Genomic DNA, 21,992 nt, shown 5'->3' with positions numbered 1-21,992 from the left:
GGAAAAATTTGTGGCTTTCCCCTAGGTCAGTTAATGCTTCCCAGACCTTTTATTCATGTGACATCCAATCAAAGGAGTTTAGCCAACCACCATAATATAACCACAGCCAGTATTTATCCAAGTATCCAGAAATAGGATTTATAGTACTTAAAACATTGCCTAATGATGATTAAAAGTGAGAAACAGTCTATAACTCCTATTTTTAGTAATTTATTTTTCATTATCTTGGTTAAGAGTATAGGCCTGTATGAATGGTCTCTTCTGCATTTTGGAATTAATTGAGCCTGAATTATACATATTTGTATCAACGGTTGTCTCAAACTTAGTGATTCCACAATGAAAGTTATCGATTCTATATCCAGTTTTAATAAAATCCACAATTAGTGCTAGAAGAACAAAGACCTGTTGAGAGTCACTTCTAATACATAGGGGAGAAAATGAACCCTATTACAGCACTACAAAGAATACATCACTTACAAAATCACAAGGCAAGGTGTTAGAGACTCAAATGTTGAAGTACTGTATTTAGAGTAATATTTTCTTGTCTAGAATTAGCAAGAGAACTGGATTTCACTGAGGAGCAAATTCATCAAATTCGAATTGAGAATCCTAACTCCCTCCAAGACCAGAGTCATGCGCTATTGAAGTACTGGCTGGAAAGGGATGGGAAACATGCTACAGGTAGGTGGGAAACTGTATGTAAAAAGCATTAGGCTAAAGGTTGGGGTATATGTCTTATTCAACAAGCCCTCTCTTGCAAATTCAGTAAAATAATAACAAATGCCATCAATCTGAAGTGCTACTGTAAGCAAATGAGAACAAGCTATGATATTTCTAAAATATGCATGTTGCATAAAAATTCTTATATTCCCATGAACAATGTCAGCGGAAACACTGGCTGCTAACAGGAACATTATGAAAGTCCTAAAATTTTCTAAATATTGAGACTGGACGCAGTTACTTTATTTGTCATTGTTTTATTGGTAGTATATTACCTTTACTCCTAAATAACTTACATGACAGAAAGATGTCAGGTAGATATTCTTTATAATGATTTATGTATAATATTCTGACCACATCAAATAAAATGAGAAGTGATAAAGACCATTACTTCCTCTCATTCTTCAGCTAAATTTGCTACTTCCTCTAATGCCTCTCTGAAGATCTACCTACAGACCTCCCTTATAAACATCCAGTCTACATTTATCTTTCTTTCTCTTACCATTCTTCTAGGTAGGATTGACAGATTTTGCAAATAAAAATAAAGGGCTTCCAGTTAAATTTCAAAGAGTCTACAGATAATTTTTTTAGTATTAGTATACCCCCTGCAGTATTTGGGATATACTTATATTAAATTTTTTTAAATCTGAAATTCAAATTTGACAGGATATCCTATATATTATCTGGCAACTCTCCTTTTAGGGCTTTTGCCTATGCTTTCCCCCACTATTTTATGCATACCTCCTTTCTATTTGCTTTTTTTTTTTTTTTTTTTTTTTTACAAAGACCTTTAGTTGGGCTTTGTTTCCTGTACAGATATAAAAATTTTAGTAAGGCAACTAAATGAAAGAGATTTTCAAAAGAGTACCCCTCAGATATTATAAATGTTTTTCTGTTTTTTTTCTCTAATATCCCAGATACAAGTCTCATTGAATGTCTCACCAAGATCAACCGAATGGATATTGTTCATCTCATGGAGGCCAGCACAGAGCCTCTCCAGGAGCGCATCAGTCATAGCTATGCAGAAATTGAACAGACAATTGCACTGGATCATAGTGAAGGTCAAACAATCTGTGTGTGTGGGTGTGTGGTGTATGTATGACTAATTCAGGTGACTGGGACAAATCTTCCTTCTTTTTTTAAAGGGTGTCTGTGGACTCTGGTGATCACATATTTTTCTCATTTTATAGGTACCTTCATACTGTTCATTCTTTGTTATTTCACCTTTTTTCCAACCATTTTGGACTGCTGTAACACAATGCCATAAACTGGGTGGCTTAAATAAGAGAAATTTATTTCTCACAGTTCTAGAGAGTAGAAGTCAGAGATCAGGATGACAGCACAGACAGGTTCTGGTGAGGACCCTCCTTTGGGTTGCAGATGGTTGCCTTCTTGCTGTGTCCTCACCTGGGGGAAAAAGAACTAGCTAGTTCTCTGGTGTCTTCTTATAAGGGCACAAGTCCCAGTCATGAAGGCTCTACCCTCGTGATCTAAGTACCTCCTAAAGGCATCACCTCTCAATATTATCATATTGGGATTAGGGTTTCATCAGATGATTTTAAGGGGATACAAATACTCAGTTCATAACAACACGGATGACCTATCCAATGCCCTTTCCTCGGATCCTTGGTGGTACTTCTTATACTTGTGTCTTACTCTAGCTACCCATTCCTGTGCTCACAACCAAGACTATATCATTACCACTGACTATATTACTTCTGGGTCCTGATTTGAAGCATTACACTTACTTCTTCTTTTGCTTCGATACTAGTGATTCTTCAAACCCACTGGGACCTCCAGCCATTGGCCCTACCACCTTTTCAGTACTAAAGTTTCTCTGATCCATTCTCCTTTATTTGCATGCTCATTATCTTCTCTCCCTCCCTCTCTGTCTCTCTTTCCCTCTCTCTCTCTTTCTGTCTCTCTTGCTCTCTCTTTCTGTCTCTCTCATACCTCTATTTTATACCTTCTCTTCTTCTTTCAAGCCTCCAACATTTCTCTTCTCCTTTTTTAAAGCTAATGACCAAGCTTCGTATTTCATAGAAAAAATAAGAATAGTCCTAAGCGAATGTCCATATTCTTTCACCACAAACTCTACCAAAGTGCATCTCAGTGTCTGTACTCTACCTTCCCTTCTGTATGAAATGTCTTTGCTTTGCTAAAACCATTATCTCTTCTTTTGTACTGGATCTCATCTCTTTTCATCCAATTAAGGACCTCACTCCTTCAGTTATCCACTGTGGCTTCCTACAACTAGATCATGCTCAAGAGCATTAAAACATGCTTTAATAGAGCCCGTTCTTTATTTTTTTAATATGAAATTTATTGTCAAATTGGTTTCCATACAACACCCAGTGCTCATCCCAACAGGTGCCCTCTTCAATGCCCATCACCCACCCTCCCCTCCCTCCCACCCATCAACCCTCAGTTTGTTCTCAGTTTGGGCTCCTTCCCTCTCTAACCTTATTTTTTTTTCCTTCCCCTTCCCCATGGTCTTCTGTTAAGTTTCTCATAAGTTTCACATAAGAGTGAAAACATATGGTGTCTGTTTTTCTCTGTATGACTTATTTCACTTAGCATAACATTCTCCAGTTCCATCCGTGTTGCTACAAAAGGCCATATTTCCTTCTTTCTCGTTGCCACATAGTATTCCTTTGTGTATATAAACCACAATTTCTTTATCCATTCATCAGTTGATGGACATTTAAGTAGAGCCCATTCTTTAAAAACAAAACAAAACAACTCCTTCACCCTATATGCCTTCTTGTATGATTGTTCTGTTTCTCCATTCATTTTATAGAAAATCTCTTCAAAAGAATAGCGTATATTCCCTATATCTACTTCCTGTCTTCCTGTTCTCTAGAACTGTCTCTAGAATCCGTGACATTTTTTGAGTCATCACCACTCAACAGAAAGTAATCTTATAAAATTCACTAATGATTTCCTCATTGCCAAATACAGCGAATAATTTTTCAGTCTTCATCTTATTTACTCCTTAGTAATATTTGACAAAAAATTAATATTTTTTAAAAACATTTTCTTCATTCACTTTCCATGACACCCTCCCTTCATTTTTTTTTTTTTCTTTTGCTTATTTTTCTGGCTATTTTTACACAATTCCTTTCTGTAGCTTCTTTTCATAGATTTAAATGATGGTGTGTGTTACTATCCAATGAAAGTTTGTCCTATCTCCTGTCTCTCTCCTTTTTTTATATAAATCCCAGACACCTGGCCTCCTTGATGTTCCCTGGGCACCCTATGCATTTTGGGGCTTTGGAGCTCTGCTACTTTCTGTTTCCTCCACTCTGGAGCATTCTTCCCTCAGAGCATCAAATACCTACCTATTCAGGCCTCTGCTCAAAATCAGTCTCCCCAAAGGACCCTTTCCTGACAATTCTATCTAAAATACTAGCCCAGTTTACTCTTTACCATGGTTTCCTTTTCTCCTAAAATTTATCATAAATATATATCTGCAGAAATGAAAGTTCAGTGAGGACTTTTTCTACCTTGTTCACTGCTATATCTCTAACGTCTAAACAGCACCTACTACATAGTTGATAATATATACATCTGTTGAGTGAATAAATAAGTAGATGAATGTCAGTCATACCTCTGCTAAAGTTTTCAGTGACTCCTCATTGCCCTGGGTATGATAATATTCCTTAGCATGGCATGAGAGACCCTCCACAAAAAAGGGTACTAACCTCAAGTGTTGTTAATACAAGTTAATACTTGCGGAACACCTAGAACAGTGCCTAACACATAATATTTAGAATGTATTAGCTATCATTAATTATTATTAAACTCTAATCCTTCTTCCCACTTACATTCTATGCCTCAGTAGCAGTTATCATTAGGTCTCCTTAAAATGTCACACCCTCTGCATTTCCCTTCCTAATTCTTTAACCCTGAGTTGGGTGCTCCTGCATTTATTGACTGGCACTGTGGCCCAGTCACTCTGCATTTCAATAGATTCTTACTTGCCTGAGCTTCAATAGATGATCTGTATCTTTTTTTTTTTTTATTTTTTTTCAACGTTTATTTATTTTTGGGACAGAGAGAGACAGAGCATGAACTGGGGAGGGGCAGAGAGAGAGGGAGACACAGAATCGGAAACAGGATCTAGGCTCTGAGCCATCAACCCAGAGCCTGACGCGGGGCTCGAACTCACGGACCACGAGATCGTGACCTGGCTGAAGTCGGACGCTTAACCGACTGCGCCACCCAGGCACCCCTAGATGATCTGTATCTTGAAGGCAGACACAGTTATCTCATTCAGCTTTGTAACCGTGGATCTATCACAGGATGTGGCACATTAATAGTTACCTAGTAAATACCCATTTAATATAAGTGAGCTTCAGTTAATACTTCATTTAAATTGTTTCTCCCTGTAGGGTTCTCAGTACTTCAAGAGGAGCTATGCAGTGCACAGCACAAGCAGAAAGAGGAGCAAGCTGCTTCTAAAGAAAGCGAGTCCTGTGATCACCCTCCCATTGTCTCAGAGGAAGACATTTCTGTCGGTTATTCTACTTTTCAGGATTGCATCCCCAAAACTGAGGGGGACAGCTCAGCAACAGAGCTCTTTCCCCAAACTCACAAGGAGCAAGTTCAACAGGATTTCTCAGGGAAAATGCAAGACCTGCCTGAAGAGTCATCTCTTGAATGTCAGCAGGAGTACTTGTGAGTTTCGAAAGAAAGCCTGTCCAATGTAATTCCAAGAAATAAGCCAGTATGGCAAGAGTGCCAGGCATGTGCAACCGTAAATTGTTTTCAGATGGTTTTCAAATAAGCCCACCAGTAACAAGTGCCAGAACTACAGGAAAAAGAGCGAAAGATTTGAGACATAATTATGGCAGCATTGTATGGTAGATCTGCTTGAAACAACTTCCGGTTCTATGACCTTGGGCAAGCCCCAAGCCCTTTTTGGTTTCTGTTTCCACATCTCTAAGTTATAAGAATATATACCTTATTCATCTCATAGGGTCACAGGTCAAGGATATGCCTGTGAAAGCATTGTTTAAACTGTAAGATTTCATGAAGACCTCATGCTTATTGCTTATAAGACTATTGCACTTGGCTTCTCTGCAGTGCTCTGATATGTGCCAGTTATCCCATGGCTAGTCCACAGTATGAACAGGGATGCTGTAGGCGAAGCAGCCCTCAGTGTATGTCACCAAAGCAGTGGGGTGGCTGACAATAAAAATAAAAACGCAACACAAATTATTCACACAGAATGAAAGACCATCAAAATAAAGTGGGATAAGTTCAGAGTGGAAATACAGAGAAGTCTTCTGGAGACTTTCTGGCTAAAGGAAGCTATAGAAGAGTCAGCTCAGAACTCAAGTACTGGGTTTCATAGAAGCAAATGAGAAAGAGAATTGTTTAAATGACGCTTGTTATATCTAGAGAAGGAAAACAGATGATGTGAAAGGCAAGTGTGTCCCCAGACCTGAAATCTGAGAATAGTGTGTCAGGAGATTACACCAGTAAGTGAGTTTTCTGCTGGGGTCACTGGAGATTGAGAAGAGGGTGAAATGGGTAATAAAATCCTCTTCCTTCCACTGAGCCACCGCCTACCAGCTACCTTTAGATTTTAGGGGAGAGAAGAAAGAAGAAAGAAAGAAAAATAAAAAGATGGGAAGCAAAGAGGGAATATCAGAGAGGCATTTGGGCACTTAGTATCTACAGAGCGACAGAAATTTGTAATAAGAAGTTTAAAAGCAGAAAAAGAATTTTCTTATTTAAAATTGAGATTATAAAGATTGCATTGGAGTAACTCCAAATTAAATCAGAAGAAGAAGTTTTAACTAGGTCTTTCCATCAAGTAATAATTTTCCAGAAGTATAATAAGAATCTCTCCATATTTGCAATTATGATACCCATATTAACATGGGGTTTATGTATGTTTAAAAAAATTTCCCAAACTTTGATTCTTGCTTCAGAAGCCTTATTATCTACAGATCTTTGTTATATAAACCTCCTCAAATCTTCAAGATAACCTTGAGTTATCAAAGAAAAGATGAAATTATAATTTATATACTTTGTAGAGATAAAGAAATGGTAATACATTTTAGAATAATTTTTCTCTTTATAATAGATCCATCCCAGCCAATACTAGATCAAGGAGCTGTAACTGTCTTACATACGATTTTTATTCAAATTTCATTTCTCGGCCACATATACAAAACTTATTTTGACTTGTCATGGACCATGAAGACAAGTTCCATCTTTCATTCCAATTGCCTTGCTTCAGCAAAAGGGGAAATGCAAATGCTCTCATGGTGTAACTTGGCTTTTCCATTTCAGTGTGACAACCCCAGGGACGGAAGTGTCAGAGACTCAAAAGCCTACGGCTATATCTGGCTCTCAAAGCAAGACACCTGAGGAAATCAGTACCCCTCCTGAGGAGGAGAGGCCATACCTCCAGACTCCAACATCTAGTGAGCAGGGCGACTCTCCCATCGTACAGGAACCCGAAGAGCCCCCAGAACATAAGGAGGAGAGTTCTCAGAAAACTAGCCTTGTGATAGTGGAGTCTGCTGATGACCAGCCACAGGCCCTTGAAAGGTTCGATGATGATGCAGCTTTCCATAAGGTAAGAATCTCCTCTCTTTCCTTGCCCACAGGCAGCAAAGCTACAAATCTTCCCCAGTTTCCATGTCTCTGATGGTTTATTTTTTCTCTGAAAAAAATCGACCTGGACCCCGGAAACCCCTCAATCCCCTTTAAAACTTGGGAACCAGGGAATCTAGGAAAAAAAAAAAAGATACACAGTTCTAATTCTTGCTACCTGAACATAAGCCTTAATTTTACAATTGGGAAACCCTTTTGCTAAGGAAAATGAACCCTGGAGTGAAACAGTATGCCTGATGTAGCTTTTCAGAATTGATAACCATGGGCACGAAGACTAGTGAGGGGGATTAACAGGGCCCCCAGTAATTGCCAGCCATGGAAACTTGTGGGAGCCAGACTCTGGTTACATCTGTCTGTGCTGTCAGGTGATGAACACACAGACTGTGGATATCAGGTGGGGTTTTCCTCCCCCCCCCCCCCAAATTTTCCTCATTAAAGGAAGGATTATTTCCAAAATAGATCTCCTTATACCTATTTTAAGAATGACTTTGAAAAAGGTACCTCAACTTATCGTGGTTCAGAATGTCAGAATAAGGAGCAGAAACTTACTTAAGTGTTTCCTTTGTCATTAAGGGAGCTTTGATGTTGCAAAGAGGGGTCTCCGGAGACCATCTAAGAAATTAATTTAAACGGTGTATTCTGAATCATTCCCATGCCTCAGTGTTCACTGGCGGTGTTTAAGCCCTCCTCAGAGGAATGAATCTCAGGGAAGAGGGGAGCGAGAATCTGCATTTTAAATAACTCTCTGGATGATTGTCATGCACAAAAAAGTGTGAGAATCTGTTTGGATTAAATTTAATATCTATTAAATTATATATTTGTCCTTTTAGAATTCAAAAGCATTTTTTTATGTCACCGTGTTTTTAAAGCATTAATATAGGTCTCAGTAGTAAAGAATGAGGTATAGAAAAGAACTGAAAGGTTTTGAAGAAAAGCATGATACAACCTATCTGTGGGCTTAAGTCCTACATTTATTTTTGTTCACTATGAGGGTGTCATCTGCTAGCAGGATTTATCTAAGATCATAACTAAAATTAGGGGAGTTTCAGGCAAATGAGAACTGTGTCCCAGTTTTGGTAGTTATCTTAAATAATGAATTCATCCTGTGAATGGATTTTTATTTTAAGTGTACCTTTGCACAGAATTACTCATCTCCCAAATTCTCAGCTTAAATGAATTCTGGTAAAAATGTTTCAAAGATGCTATCAGGGCTTAGGAGTTACTAAATTTAGCCTAAGAATCCATTGGCTAATTGAAGTATAGATTTCAAACAGTTATCTGTATAATTCATTTATTTTTTCTATGCGTATAAATAAATGTTGATAAGTCATTCTGTATTCCACTTTCTATGGGCCTGTTCCATTTATTCTTGGTGAATATCCAGTTATCTCTGTGACGCTTCCTATTTTGACCCTTAATTCTCATGACCCTAACTTGAGGATCTAACTTCAGTCACTTTTCTTGCTGATCATCTTTCTAGGCAGCAGATTCCAGAATGTATTTAAAGTATAATTTGGTTTCGATTTTACATGTTTTCCTTTAGCAGAAAAGCGTATAGAAATATGTCAGATATTTTAAAATATGTTGAAAAAATATCATTGAGTTTTCTTTAAAAAAAAAAAAAAAGTAGTATCCTGTTAGGAAAGAGTAATTCAGTGGAACGCTCCCGAGATATGTTCTAATCTAAAATTGTGTTCTTAGCTCCATCTTTGACTCTGGGCCAGACCCATAAAATCAGACTGGCCTGTGCATCTTAACTTCTGTGCAAAATGAGTCTAATATTATTCATAGCCTGCCTTGTTTGTTGCCAGGGAGATGCTCAACTGGCTAGATAAGAGCTGCAGGAAATTTTGACTTTTTGCAGAAAGTTCTGCTACAAGCATAAGTTATTTCTATACCTGTGGGTTAATCATTCTAAGCCTAAGCCTGAGTGTTGAGTATTGATGGCTTACAAGTGTTGTGTGTGTGTGTGTGTGTGTGTGTGTTGCTTAAGTTTTGTGTCTACATTTGGTTATTTATCAGGAGTTTAAGTCCAAGAAGTAATGTGGACAAGTTGCTCGTTTCTTCTGATAGATTCTGACAGATGGGCACTCAGCTTTCAGAATTCCAGAGTTGTTTTCATTCATTGAACAAAAAAGTATTCTTACCAAAGTGTGAGACAGACACACACTTGTTTGCTGTGCTGGCTTTTCTAGCACAGCCTCCATGAATAAAACTTTCAGAAAACCATGTGAACTAAAGCAGAAACCAGTAGTGAAGACATTCCTTAGCGTGTTAAACAAAACGATGCTTCCATGCTTCCACCAGGAGCTAACAGAGGAATTAGGTGAGCTGGAGGCCAGCTCAGATGAGGAGGCGATGGTAACTACCAGGGTTGTCCGCCGACGAGTGATTATTCAGGTACCAGCTGTTACGTTCCTGCACGTCCGGGACACTTCTGTCCCCGTAACCCTCAGAGAGTGATGCTAGCCATGGAGCCACGAGGGCTTGGCATGCTCTTTAGGTAGTGCATGGCCATTCAAAAGCAGACCCCTTCACTTAACTCTCCTAAGTTTTGTTCGTAAAAAAAAAAACAAAAACAAAACAAAACAAAACAAAAAAACCTGCAGTGGTGATGACATTGGCAGCCCACTTCCAAGAGAGCGAACAGCAAGAGAGAGACCGCTTCTTCAGTTCCACCCACCTCACCTTGCTTGTCTGTTTTTGTTGGTGTGTTTGTTTTATGCCTAACTTTGGTCCACTCCTCCTAAGCATGTTACTTCCCACCTTTTTTTTTTTTCTTTAAAACACACTACTCGACAGGATTTGGCATCTCAGCAGTGCTTCTCAGTAGCTCCCTTCATTTTCTAACATTATAAGCACTTGGGAGTAGTTTCTCAGAATTGATGCCCGACACTGAAGTGACCGTTTTCTCTCAACTGTTTAGGGAGATGATATGCCTGACATACCCCCAGAAACAGTCACAGAAGAAGAATACATTGATGAGCATGGACACACTGTGGTAAAGAAGGTATTGTCCTAACATGGTTGATCTCAAAGCCTCCTGTTTAAAACTTATCGGTACCCCGGTACTGTCACTCAAACACAAGATACATGAATAAAATATCTTTCAGGTCACTAGGAAAATCATTAGGCGGTACGTAGCCTCTGATGGCACAGAGAAAGAAGAGGTTACAATGCAGGGAATGGCACAGGGACCCATCAGCATTGAGGAAGGAGATGGCTATTCCAAAGTCATGAAGCGCATTGTATTAAAGAGTGACACTGAACAGTCAGAGGTAAGATCATCTGATTCTCCAACCTGATTTTATGGAGAGGTCTAAAACAGAGTTAGAAGAGACGGACACGATTGTCCATACTGGCCCCACTGCTCCCGCTTATATGGCACTCTGCTTTCAGTTGCATATTCACATGTTTCTTCATGATTTTGTGGAATTTTAAACTAACCTTCAAGGACATTTGTAGCCATTATACTCATTGTCTCTGCTTGGTCCTTCTTATTTATTTATTTTTTTAAGTTATTTATTTTGAGAGAGAGAGAGAGTGTGAACGAGCGGGGGAGGGGCAGAGGGGGGGTGGGTAGAGAGAGAATCCCAAGCAGGCACTGCACTGTCAGCACAGAGCTGGATGCAGGGCTTGATCACACAACCCTGAGATCAGGACTTGAGCTGAAATCAAGGCTCAGACGCTCGACCAACTGAGCCACCCAGGTGCCCCTGGTCCTTCTTATTTCTATTTTCTGTTTAATTCATGGCTGAGTACAAAAAACAGAAATCCAAAACTGAAATTTTAAAAGACCAGAATTCCATTTGCTGGCGAGCTGTATGTCATGAAAAGACCTTGTAAAATTGTGTTGTAATGCTTGTGCCCGGGCAGCATAGCAGTCTTCTGTAGGGCACTGGAGATAAATATTTGATATTTAAACTTCTGCATTTCAGTCACTAAAGCCAGGATCCAGAAACTCCTTGATTTATAGTTTTACTTCTTTCTGTTCTACTTCCCTCTCTGAGGAACATTTTGACATATCATTGGTGACACACTCACTGTTTTGCATTCATTCACATCCTCAGAAGTTTATTATCGCACCCACAGTTTCTCTAGAAATCTTCTTTTTCAATTTCTCATATCTTTGAGAGTTCCTCTTTTGGGGTTTAATTTTATCTTCATAAAGTCAAAACCATTTAAACATGGGGGAAAAGAGAGTTCATGCTCAGGTTGTCATGTCGCTGAGGAATCAGTTTCTTATTCATATACTTCCTGACAGATTTTCGTTCAGCTGATTGGTGGGTTTGGTGCTGTGTGTATAGAGTCATTATATAGGCATTACCGGTTGATTATAGGCTTTTTTCTTTCTTTTAGTACCTGCTTCTCTTTTCCAAAATACTATTTTCCAGAAGGCCTGTGTATACCATTTTAAGGTTTTGGGGTTTTGTTTGTTTGTTTGTTTGTTTTTACATAGAAAAATCCATCACTGTTACATTTTGGCAGTCAGAAACTGTGTTATCATGTGTCCTTCATTCATTAGGTAACTTTGTCTGAGCCCAGCATTTTGTCCAGTACCTCACAATTTCAGGCTGAACCAGTGGAAGGCCGTAGAGTCAGCAAAGTTGTTAAAACAACTATGGTACATGGAGAAAGGATGGAGAAACATCTGGGTGATTCTAGTTTAGCCACTGATCTTCCTTCAGCCAAAGATGACTTTGAAGAGGTATAGAAGCATTATCACTTTTGTGTTTTTGTGTTGTGTGTTTTGTGCTTGCTTTGTGTTTAAAAATAAAATGATTTACCATTATGTCATTCCATATATGTATTCATGGAAGGGTGCAGAATAATTCAAGAGAGTAGAGTTGCTGTTTGAATAACTTGTACAGTGAGGTAACGTTTTCTCAACTTGTGGTATCCACAAAGCGACAAGTTCCGTGTCATCTTAAATGCTTTTAAAAGTCTAGATGACCAGGATTCACTTCAACTGAATCAGAATCAGAATCTCTGGAGTTAGGTCATGATTGTACATCTTGCTTAGATGCTCCAGAAGTGACTTTAATTCTTTAATTAGTAAGAGAAAGAGAGAAAGAGAAAGAAAGAAAGAAAGAAGGAAGGAAGGAAGGAAGGAAGGAAGGAAAGAAAGGAAGGAAGAAAGGAAGAAAGGAAGAAAGGAAGAAAAGAGAAAGAAAGAAAGAAAGAAAGAAAGAAAGAAAGAAAGAAAGAAAGAAAGAAAGAGATTGTGAATTATCTCTAGTAGCTAATGCTCTCAAATATTTCCAAAGATAGGCATTAATGAAAACTCTGATTTATTTTGAACCTAAGTATAAAACAAGCATTTATAATTATTTAAGTTCTGATTTTCAGTAATTAGGAAATGGGTCCATAGGGACAGATCCACAAACCCTTACTAGGATTAAAAAAAATCCCAAAATTCTGAAAACCAATACAAATTTTGTAGGTTAATAGCAAGCTAACTTGGCAGTAAAACTTAATGTGAGCTGATATGGAGTTATAATGACATGGAGAGTCTTTTGGTCCTACCTAGACTGAATATTCATATGTTTTTCTGTGGATATATTTATGCATTTGATTAGTAGATGCTGTCCCTGCCCCATCAGAGCTATTCAAATATACAGCATATATATCATACTACCTTTCTAAAATCCAAAAGGGAAAATATTCTGAATTCTGAGATACATCTGGCCCCAGGGGTTTTCACTAAGGGATTGTAGGGCATATGCAAACATCTACAAAACATTTTTTTGCTATTGAGACATTTTGAAGTTGAATGTTATATGTGCATTCTCTTCTACACCCGCAATGTGCACTGAGATTATATATGGGAATGCATTGGGATATGAAAAGCATACCTTATTTAAATACTTTTAAGGACAGTATTTTGACCTTGTATAATCAAAAGGTGAATTATGTGAGTTGTACGCTTTGGGCTTTATTCATTTGCTGCTTGTTTTTGCCTCTGATCATTATATTCATCATTAGAGTCTCCACCGGAGAAAGGGGGGGATGAGGTGTGGAGGAAATTAAAAGTCAATCAGTACAGATGCTATTTACCACCATTTATAAGTAATACAATGCATCTCCCTCACAAATGGGAGAGATGTAAATAAAACTCAGTATTTACATTTGTTCCTAGGATTGTTTTTATTTCTCCTTTCAAGTGTATCTTTTTATGGTATCAATTAAGCAAAGTAATAGCTTTTTTTTAAGTCCATGGCTCATGGTGGGTTTTGTCTTACTTTCTTTTTTCTTCAGGCTTTGAGCTATACAGGTAGCCACATGAAAGTGCACTTACCCAGTTTAGTAGAGAATGAGATTCTGAAAGAGGATGGATCAGTAATTAAAAGGTTTGGGTTAGCATGGGGTTATGCTCTGCCTACTAACACCTTGACTTTTTTTTTCCAGTTGTAAGAAAAACAGAGCCCCTACCTCTGCCCTAACGTCCCTTGGGAATTACCAACTCTGTCTACGTTGTCCGCTTTGCCAAGTGGTAGATCTGTCAGTGTGTCAAACCTGTAGTGTCCTCTTGACGCTTTGAAAATGATACCAAGGCTTGAGGGGAACTGAGACACCTGTTCACACAACCACTCCCTGGGTTTTAACAAGTCATCAGTTTCGTTAAGGCCAACTGGCTAGAATATTCCATTGTGTTGACAGATTTGGAGCACATTTGGAGAGGAAACCAATCAGCTGCTCACAGATTAATCTTGTGACTAACCCTAACCCTAACCTTCAGCTCAGTCGTACCGAATCATAATGCCGAGTGGCACATGCTTTGGGGTTTTGTTTTTGTTTTTAAGCTGCTTCTAAAATCTTTAAGTTGTTTCATGATCTTGCATGTGAGTGGCAAATAACATGAGCATGAGTTGGATACCCACAAACCTGATTGTAAATGCTGAAACCAGGGATTTTAACAAGTTAAGAAAGGGCCATAAAAGAAGTAAGTGGCTCATTTTTGTGCCTGAGGAAAGAGACAAGCTGTGAAGCTCTGTCGCTCTGTCGTCCCTATCACCTACTTGATGCGTGATTGTCAGCACCATTGCCTTATCTCCTGGCCCTTCTCTCTAGTCCCCTCTCGCTTTGGTCCTGTAGCAGCACCATGCTAAAAAAGTGTCCTCAGCTTCTCAGTGAAAAGACACAATGGAAATTCAAGTTACTATTGTTCTTTTTGCTTCTTTGTAAAGAAGAAAAAGATTGTCATTTATAGTACTCTACAGAGCTATTTTCAGCCTGCGGAACATAATAATTAGAACAGCGAATTAAAGGTTCTGTCACAATTCCGCCCTCCAATCACATGTGAAAAACAGCAGCAGCTAAGAATTTAAAAGAGTGTAATTGCTCAGGGAACTTTAAAAATGCCCCGTGAATTAAGGATAAAGTACTTTTTATACTCTGAACTTTTACGTCTTTTATTCAGTTATGCAAAGCCACACAAACCATGTACACCCTAACATCATGAGATCTTTACATTGGGATAGATTTAGAGACCATCTAATCCAAACTTCTTAATTACTGCTGGTGAATTTGAAGCCAGGGATATGGAGCAACTCAATTAAGTTGTACAGCTATTTAGTTCTGGAACTGTATTTGTCAGTACACCGCTTTATCTTGCATGTTGCTGAAGATATTTTATCATCCCCACTGCTCCCCTGAATACACATAAGTAAATTCATTCCACTGCTTGAGTTACATACATACACATGCTCATAAGCACATTCATCTATGATATCTGCACAAAATATCAGGGATTGTCCTGTGATAGAAGCTTATTCACCGCCTCCCCCCCCACCCCCCAGCACAGCCACACCAGTGCCACGAAGGCTGCTATTAGCTCTTGGCAGAAATAATCAGATATTTGCCTTTTCGGGGAAGAAAAATATTATGGGTGCTGAATCGTGAGAAAAACACAATCTGATTTCAACCACTGGAACAAAATTGGACCTTTTTTATCAAGAGGAACAAATTTAAGTTTGCTTTCAGATACAAAATAATTCATGTGGTGTCAAAGGAAGGAGAGAATAAGAAAACATGAGAAGAAGGAAGAAGGAGACAAAGATGCCCAAAAGAAAACCTGAAAGTATTTTGTCTAAAATAAGTCTTTTTTTTTTTTTTTTTTTTAATCAGGAGTATCTTAAATGCATGGCAGTGTGAGAAGGTAGAACAATGAAAACTCAGGATGATCTTAAAGGCATGACAGTGTAGAACCTCTAGCTTCTGAACACTAGGAATCCATTAAGAAAAATGCTGGGGTAAAGCTAAGAAAACTGCTCTTCTGTGGTTTTAAGTGAAGATGCATGGCATCGTGGTTATGGATTCAGGCTCTGGAATCCTTGAGTCTTGGCCTCACTTCATACTAACTGTGTTACTTTGTATTTGGGACATCGCTTAAAATCTCTGCGATTTGTTTTCCTTATTTATTACAATCATAGTGCCTGGCACATAAAAATGTTCACCACATATTTACAGAATGAATAATTCTATTGAGAAGTAGATGGAAAGACAGAGAATGAACAAATTACAGTTTAATAATTTTCAAGTAGGGATACAGGAAAATAGTACTAAATACCACAGTACATCATAGCCCCTTTTGTCAAGTAATCATTAGGAGGGAGCCAAGAAAGCACTAGTCAGTGGCATAGAAGACCAAAAATGGGCAAAGTCCTGGAAATCTGAGCAGATGGAGGAAGGATCTGTCTCTCGGTGTTTTCTCTCTCTCCTCTCTCTTCCCTACCGTCTCCAGATGAAGTTTCAAGGCTGGGGCAGTCCTCATCTCTCGTTGGTATTCACCTTCCTCTATGTTGCTAGAATAAGATTCCCGTTTTTAAAGATCTATGTCTCATGGAAAAGTTTTCCTAGAACATTTCCCAGAACAGGATGCAACTCTAAGGATTAAGCTGACAGCTGAGGTGTTTTCAGAAAATCAAAAACTATTTTTCCTAGCCTGTCAAAAAGTACATATGGAATCCCTGTTTCGGGATGTGCCAAGCGCTTTCAAATCAGTGCACCTTAAACTAACACGAATGATTGTATGGTTGCTTTTGGAGAGAATCTCATTAAAGCATGGTTTTATTTCTTTGAAATAGTTCTGAAAGTTTTAAAAAATATTCTTTGTTCCAAAATACTTTAAAACATTTCATGACTTAACGTCAGATGGGAGAGGCCATGTTTAAAAGAGAGAGATGGAAGGATGGCCGCAGATGTTAAACTAATAGCTCAGTCTAGAAGTATCCAGAGGTAGCCCAGTGAAGTATTTTCGTGTCACAGTGATCACTCCCACCCCAAAGGTGGTGGCTGCCTTGTAGTGAAGAAAGTATAATTCTCTCTTGTCTGCTTTCCTCCAGGACGACAATGAGTAAAGCCAGTACACAGAAGAGGGCTGTGGTGAAGGACCAGCATGGAAAACACATTTACTTGGAGCACCTGGAGGACGTACCAGAAGCACTAGACCAAGATGACCTCCAGCGCGACCTCCAGCAACTCCTGCGGCATTTCTGCAAGGAGGACTCGAAGCAAGAGGCCAAATGAGGGGCTGCCCTGTCCTCACACCAGAAACCACACATCCACTCGATATGCAACTTCCCGTTTCACTAGCAGAGCGACCTAATGGGATACCCTGACACTTCCACTTTTAGCAGAAACACTGCATTTTGTTTTAGTTTTTCCCCATCCTCTTTAACTGTAAGCTAATTTGTGACCAAAGATAGCATCCTTCAGTCTGGATGCTGTATCCACTACTTTGTTGTGTCTGTGCTAAACTGGAAACTGGCCACCTCCGTTGTTCTTTGCTTCTGCACAAGCTCCATGAAAATCCATCGATCAGAAGAACTTCACCTACAGACCTCTTCGAGTGTTGACATATAGGAATCCTTCCAAGGGATATCCTTGTACAATGTATATAGCTAAAATGCTCAGATGAACAACATATTAAAATTAAAACCACTGCCTATCGTAACTACACTGGGCATCATGGAAATAAAAGGCCTCTAGAAATTGCTGAACAATGGTTAATTAAGATATTGCTAACACAATCGAATGATAATACAGTTCTACTGCAAAAGAAGCACTTCAGACCTACCATGTCCTTAGACCTTCCAGAGTAGCCATTGCTCCTAGTTAAAGATGGGTTAATGACCTCAAGGAACTATCCTAACTAAGCACTTATTGCTGGTGCTGGCCAGCCTTGATTTATGATTCTCCAACAGCCACTCTGAGGGAGGGGAGAAGGGGAGCAGAAGGCAAAAGGAGTGAAACAATGAGGTATTCAGCTGCTAGCAGCTACATCCTGTGGCGTTCTAGCATCTTCAGGTCTTTTGGATTTTGGACACATTGGCAGGGTATTTTAAAAGCTATAACTACTGTACTTTTCCAGTTTTCATTGCTGCTTTAGCAAACCACGCTGTCTTATTGGTGGTACTTTCTTCTGGCCACTGCACTGTAGATAATTCATTGGAAACAAGATTTACCCACTACGCAAAAGGTTAAACTCCTTCACCATGCTGGAGTGTTTCCCCCCCCCCCCGGGTTTATATCTTCTCTAATACCTGCATGTAGCATTTAAAAATCAAAACCACAGTCAAAACTTCTCTTCTAATCACACTGATGGTTTTCATTCTTCTGACCCTGAGCAAGCACTTTTCACTTTTCAGCTAGGTCTGTTTTTTAGCTTGCAGACAAGGTTGAGAAATCCTTACAAATTGGGTTTTGGTTAAAATTTTTGATTTATTTATTTGAAATCCAAACTCCCTTGGAAACTCTTAAGTGCATTTGTGCACTTTTTTGTTTGTTTCAAAGAAGGAACTTTAATCATCTGAGTGATTTCCATGTCCTAATTCCTTATTCCTCTAGTGGTTGAAGCTGTGTAGCATTTTAACATATATATATATTCACAAATATATTCATATAAACAGTATACATTTTGAATCAGTTATTTGTTAAAGAAAAGTATATTCGATGAAGATGAAATTAAAAAAAAAAAAAGAGTCTATCCTCCAGGGATTGAACATTTTCCAATTCTATCTGGTCTTTTCCTGTTGTGCAAAAATGACTCATTGCTCCGAATGTCAAAAACAAAAGTGACAAACAATGGCACTTCATCATTTCAAGTAGTGTTGCCAAGGGCGCAAATTTCCTGGGAGGGAGATTTCCCATAAGCCAAATCTCTTAAGCCTCAAATGCTAGCACTTTTTGGCAGTTGAATAGGAAATAAAGCTTTTTTGGCAGCCAAAATGAGAGAGGCTGATGGTGAAACTTTTTGAGACACACCATGGCCTTCTTGTCAGAACCTTCACTGGAGCTCAAGAAAAGCATTTCTGTTGTGTTATTTGCAGTGCAGATGATGTCTGTGTAACAACATAATGGTTATTCACCTTTTTTTGGTTTTGATTTTTGCTGTGTAATCAAAAAACTTGAATACTGTGAGAAGAAGTGAATTTTCAGTTGATGAATCAGCATCTTGTTCCCATGGTGATAACACTAATTGAATATATCTATGAGGGCATGTATTAGTTAATGGAAAAAAAAATACAACACTAACAATACATAGCTGCAAATGTGTACAATGGCTGATTTAATTAAATAAAATGTACAAGTGTTAAATGTGGCAACAGTGATTTATTCTTCTTTGTCACTTAATCTGTGATTTCAGGAGCTAAGACATTATTAAAGAGATGCGATACATTTAAAGCCAAAAAAGACACAAATTGCCCTTTTCCTTGTAGTTTTTATTTAGTAGCTGAAGATGCTACATGCCCAACACTGTGTTAAGCACGGAGATGAGCAGAAAGATTTTGTCCTTGCTCTCAAAGAAATTTGTATTGTGTTATGCAAAAGGAGAAAAACAGGGGCGCCTGGGTGGCTCAGTCGGTTAAGCGTCTGGCTTCAGCTCAGGTCACGATCTCGAGGTCCGTGAGTTTGAGCCCCGCGTTGGGCTCTGGGCTGATGGCTCAGAGCCTGGAGCCTGTTTCCGATTCTGTGTCTCCCTCTCTCTCTGCCCCTCCCCCGTTCGTGCTGTGTCTCTCTGTCTCAAAAATAAATAAACGTTAAAATTAAAAAAAAAAAAAAAAAACAAAGATTTATATTTAGTTTTGGGATCATTACTAAACAGGAATTTGGGGGCTTGGGGAAAATGAGGGGAGTGTAACCAGGGATTGGTAGGGCAGCGAGGCCCACTGGGCATGACTCTTCCATTTTAGTTTTCTCTTACAAGGCAGCGGGGTGCTCTGGAAACACCCTTTTTTGGGAACAGCATTTTGCTGGGGTGCGTGGGGGTGTTATTTATCTCCTAGCCTGAGAATTAAACACTAAATGGATACATCAATATAAACAGCAAAAGGGCAGAAACATACAAGACTGAAATCAGTTGTATTTGGAGAGTTTTTTGAAAAATCTCTTTAGTGCCGCTAGACTATTTTTTACTGTAAAAAACGTACAAAAAGACATGGTTAGGAAATCGAGTAGGTTTTACTGAAGTTTTAACCAGTATAAGCTGTAAAGCTCACTGGATCTGGCTCATATGCCTAGTTGATTTACAAGATCTCCCGAAATTAAAATACCAAGTATGCTTGAAATTAAAAAATAATAAAAACAGAGTCAAGGTTAAAAAAAATTCCCAAAGTAGGATTGTCTGTGTGACCATCCTCTTCCTCTCATTTTTCTCATGGGCTGTGTTTTCTACTGACAGGAACTCATGGCTTCCAGTGCCTTGAGTTTGATTAAGGAGATTAAAGCATCAGGGAATGAATATTCAATGTCTTCTCACGTTTCATTAATTGGTGTACAAACTCCATTGAAACAATGAACAGTGGTTCATATGTCCTTTTACAGAAACATATTTAAAATGTAAGGTAGGGTGAACCCCACCCCACCCCCCCAATTCCCGACTGAGGGAAGATTATGCACATTTCATAAATGACTTGAATTAGTTACGAAGAAGAGACAATTACGTATACACACATTGAAACGGGCACGAACAGCATTTGAACTTAGGTGGCTAGTGATGGAATTCAATATATTTCAGCATGGAGAATCTGGTCTGGGTGTAGGCAAGTAGACAAGCACATGAAAAGAACAGATAAAGAGAAGCCAACCAAATATTTAATGAAAAACAAAATCACTACAAGGTTTTCTTGAAGAATGGAAAAAAAGATGGTCAGCTTGCTTTCATTATTCCATAAGAAAAGAATTGCTTAAATGTCTTGGTCCTCTGTTGCCACTCGCTGCTTAGAAACTACATTCTCCTTCAGTTAAGGTCTGATTTCTGTTTCTGATCTAATTAAAGCTAGAATTACAGTCTTAGAATGAACCACCCACGTAAATGTGTAATACAACTTTTGTTTCACTGTAATAGTGGAACATTTAAGAAAATCTTTTAAGTATCTTGAGAAAAACCTTTATTCCTAACTCCTACAGACAAATTATTGGTTAGACTCCCTGGGAAAAACAAAAGAACTCTCTCACTTTAAATTAGCTCCACAGAATGGAATCGATGACACATATGAATAGCCTATGGGTGGAGGGTAGACAGGGACATTTAAAAGTGGTATTTGTAGTACTCTACCAGATATCTTCAATCACTGGAAGTGTTCATTTGATGAGTCCTTGAAGTGTTTCTTTGAGGCAAAATGGTTCAACAGGTAATCTTGGACTAAGATTGGACTGCTATGTCAGGACTTATGTGACTTTGTGCAAGTTTACCCTCTGGAATCCTCATTAGTAAAATAAGACAAAATAATGCCTTAGAACCCTCTCGCCATACCAAGCGCAGGCAGCGCATCAAGTCCTGTCCCATTTATCAACCCTTTAATTTGGAAGTGCCACACTGGCCTGTGTGTCCTTGGAGCTCATTAGATATGGACCCATATTTGTGACCTTCCATCTCTCTGGGAAGAGAGGGCCTCAGGGTAGGAGTTGAAGGCTGTCACCCCTCTAGATTAGAAAGTAGAGTTAACCGCTTCCTCTTAGGCACTCACAAGATTTTTATTTTTTTTATGTCAGTTACGCCCTTCAATTCACTTCCTTTTCTGAGGAAGGATTCTTCAGGATCTCTTTTTTCTTAGTAGGTCTTCATAACTCAATTCTGGTTTCCATTCCTTCTTCAAACTTCCTGCACATATTCTATTTTTGGGTTTTCACTTTTTCTTTACCCTTAAAACTGCTGAATTAGGTAAAACTACCCAAACTCCCCTATTGAATATTCTCTGCTGGCAACCGGTCTAGCATAGCAGCTGCATGTGCTGCAAGGGCCCTGGGTTGTCCTGGAGTTGGGGATGAACGCAACAGCTGCCTTTGTGGGTGTGCAGAAACAACTGAATTACCGTGTTGCATGACATCCACACCGTGCCAGTTTTTCCTGGGTGTTGATCAGAACTGAGATCTCATCTAGGCCATGAGATGGAATTTTCATGGCATTAGTATAGCAGCAACTTCTGGGTAAGTTGGACCTCGTGTGAATTTTTCAAGCGACTCACTAATATGTGATACCTTAAACACCTCTCCAACCACAGTGTCTCACCCTGAAGAATCAGAGGGACAATGTAGAGAGTCTATTGTTCTCATAATCCAGTTACTGTTCCAACTGGTATGTTAGTTTCATAGGGCTACCGTAACAAAATACCCAAGGATGGTATTGATTTCCTCAC

At 38.9% G+C, this 21,992-nt stretch overlaps 1 protein-coding gene across 50 annotated transcripts in view; it reads left to right on the top strand.

The window, feature by feature from the left end:
- ANK2 (ankyrin 2) overlaps nucleotides 1-18,955 on the top strand; it is a 682,786-nt gene extending 663,831 nt beyond the window's left edge. For 31 of the 50 annotated variants that reach the window (XM_045469598.1, XM_045469715.1, XM_045469646.1 and 28 more), the window contains 10 exons: nucleotides 550-681; nucleotides 1,638-1,781; nucleotides 5,115-5,400; nucleotides 7,027-7,315; nucleotides 9,661-9,753; nucleotides 10,280-10,363; nucleotides 10,467-10,631; nucleotides 11,879-12,061; nucleotides 13,612-13,703; nucleotides 16,698-18,955. In XM_045469598.1, the coding sequence (XP_045325554.1) occupies nucleotides 550-681; nucleotides 1,638-1,781; nucleotides 5,115-5,400; nucleotides 7,027-7,315; nucleotides 9,661-9,753; nucleotides 10,280-10,363; nucleotides 10,467-10,631; nucleotides 11,879-12,061; nucleotides 13,612-13,703; nucleotides 16,698-16,881 (1,652 nt within the window). In that variant the 3' untranslated portion in view covers nucleotides 16,882-18,955. The remainder of the gene's footprint in view (nucleotides 1-549; nucleotides 682-1,637; nucleotides 1,782-5,114; nucleotides 5,401-7,026; nucleotides 7,316-9,660; nucleotides 9,754-10,279; nucleotides 10,364-10,466; nucleotides 10,632-11,878; nucleotides 12,062-13,611; nucleotides 13,704-16,697) is intronic. The other 19 variants (XM_045469687.1, XM_045469872.1, XM_045469882.1 and 16 more) reach the window with 7 other exon arrangements.
- The last annotated feature ends 3,037 nt before the right edge of the window (nucleotides 18,956-21,992 follow it).

This window comes from Leopardus geoffroyi, chromosome B1 (genome assembly GCF_018350155.1).
Source record: "Leopardus geoffroyi isolate Oge1 chromosome B1, O.geoffroyi_Oge1_pat1.0, whole genome shotgun sequence".
Taxonomy (NCBI): domain Eukaryota; kingdom Metazoa; phylum Chordata; class Mammalia; order Carnivora; family Felidae; genus Leopardus; species Leopardus geoffroyi.
The sequence above is the reverse complement of the archived record's forward strand: the minus strand, read 5'-3'. Positions and strand labels throughout refer to the sequence as shown.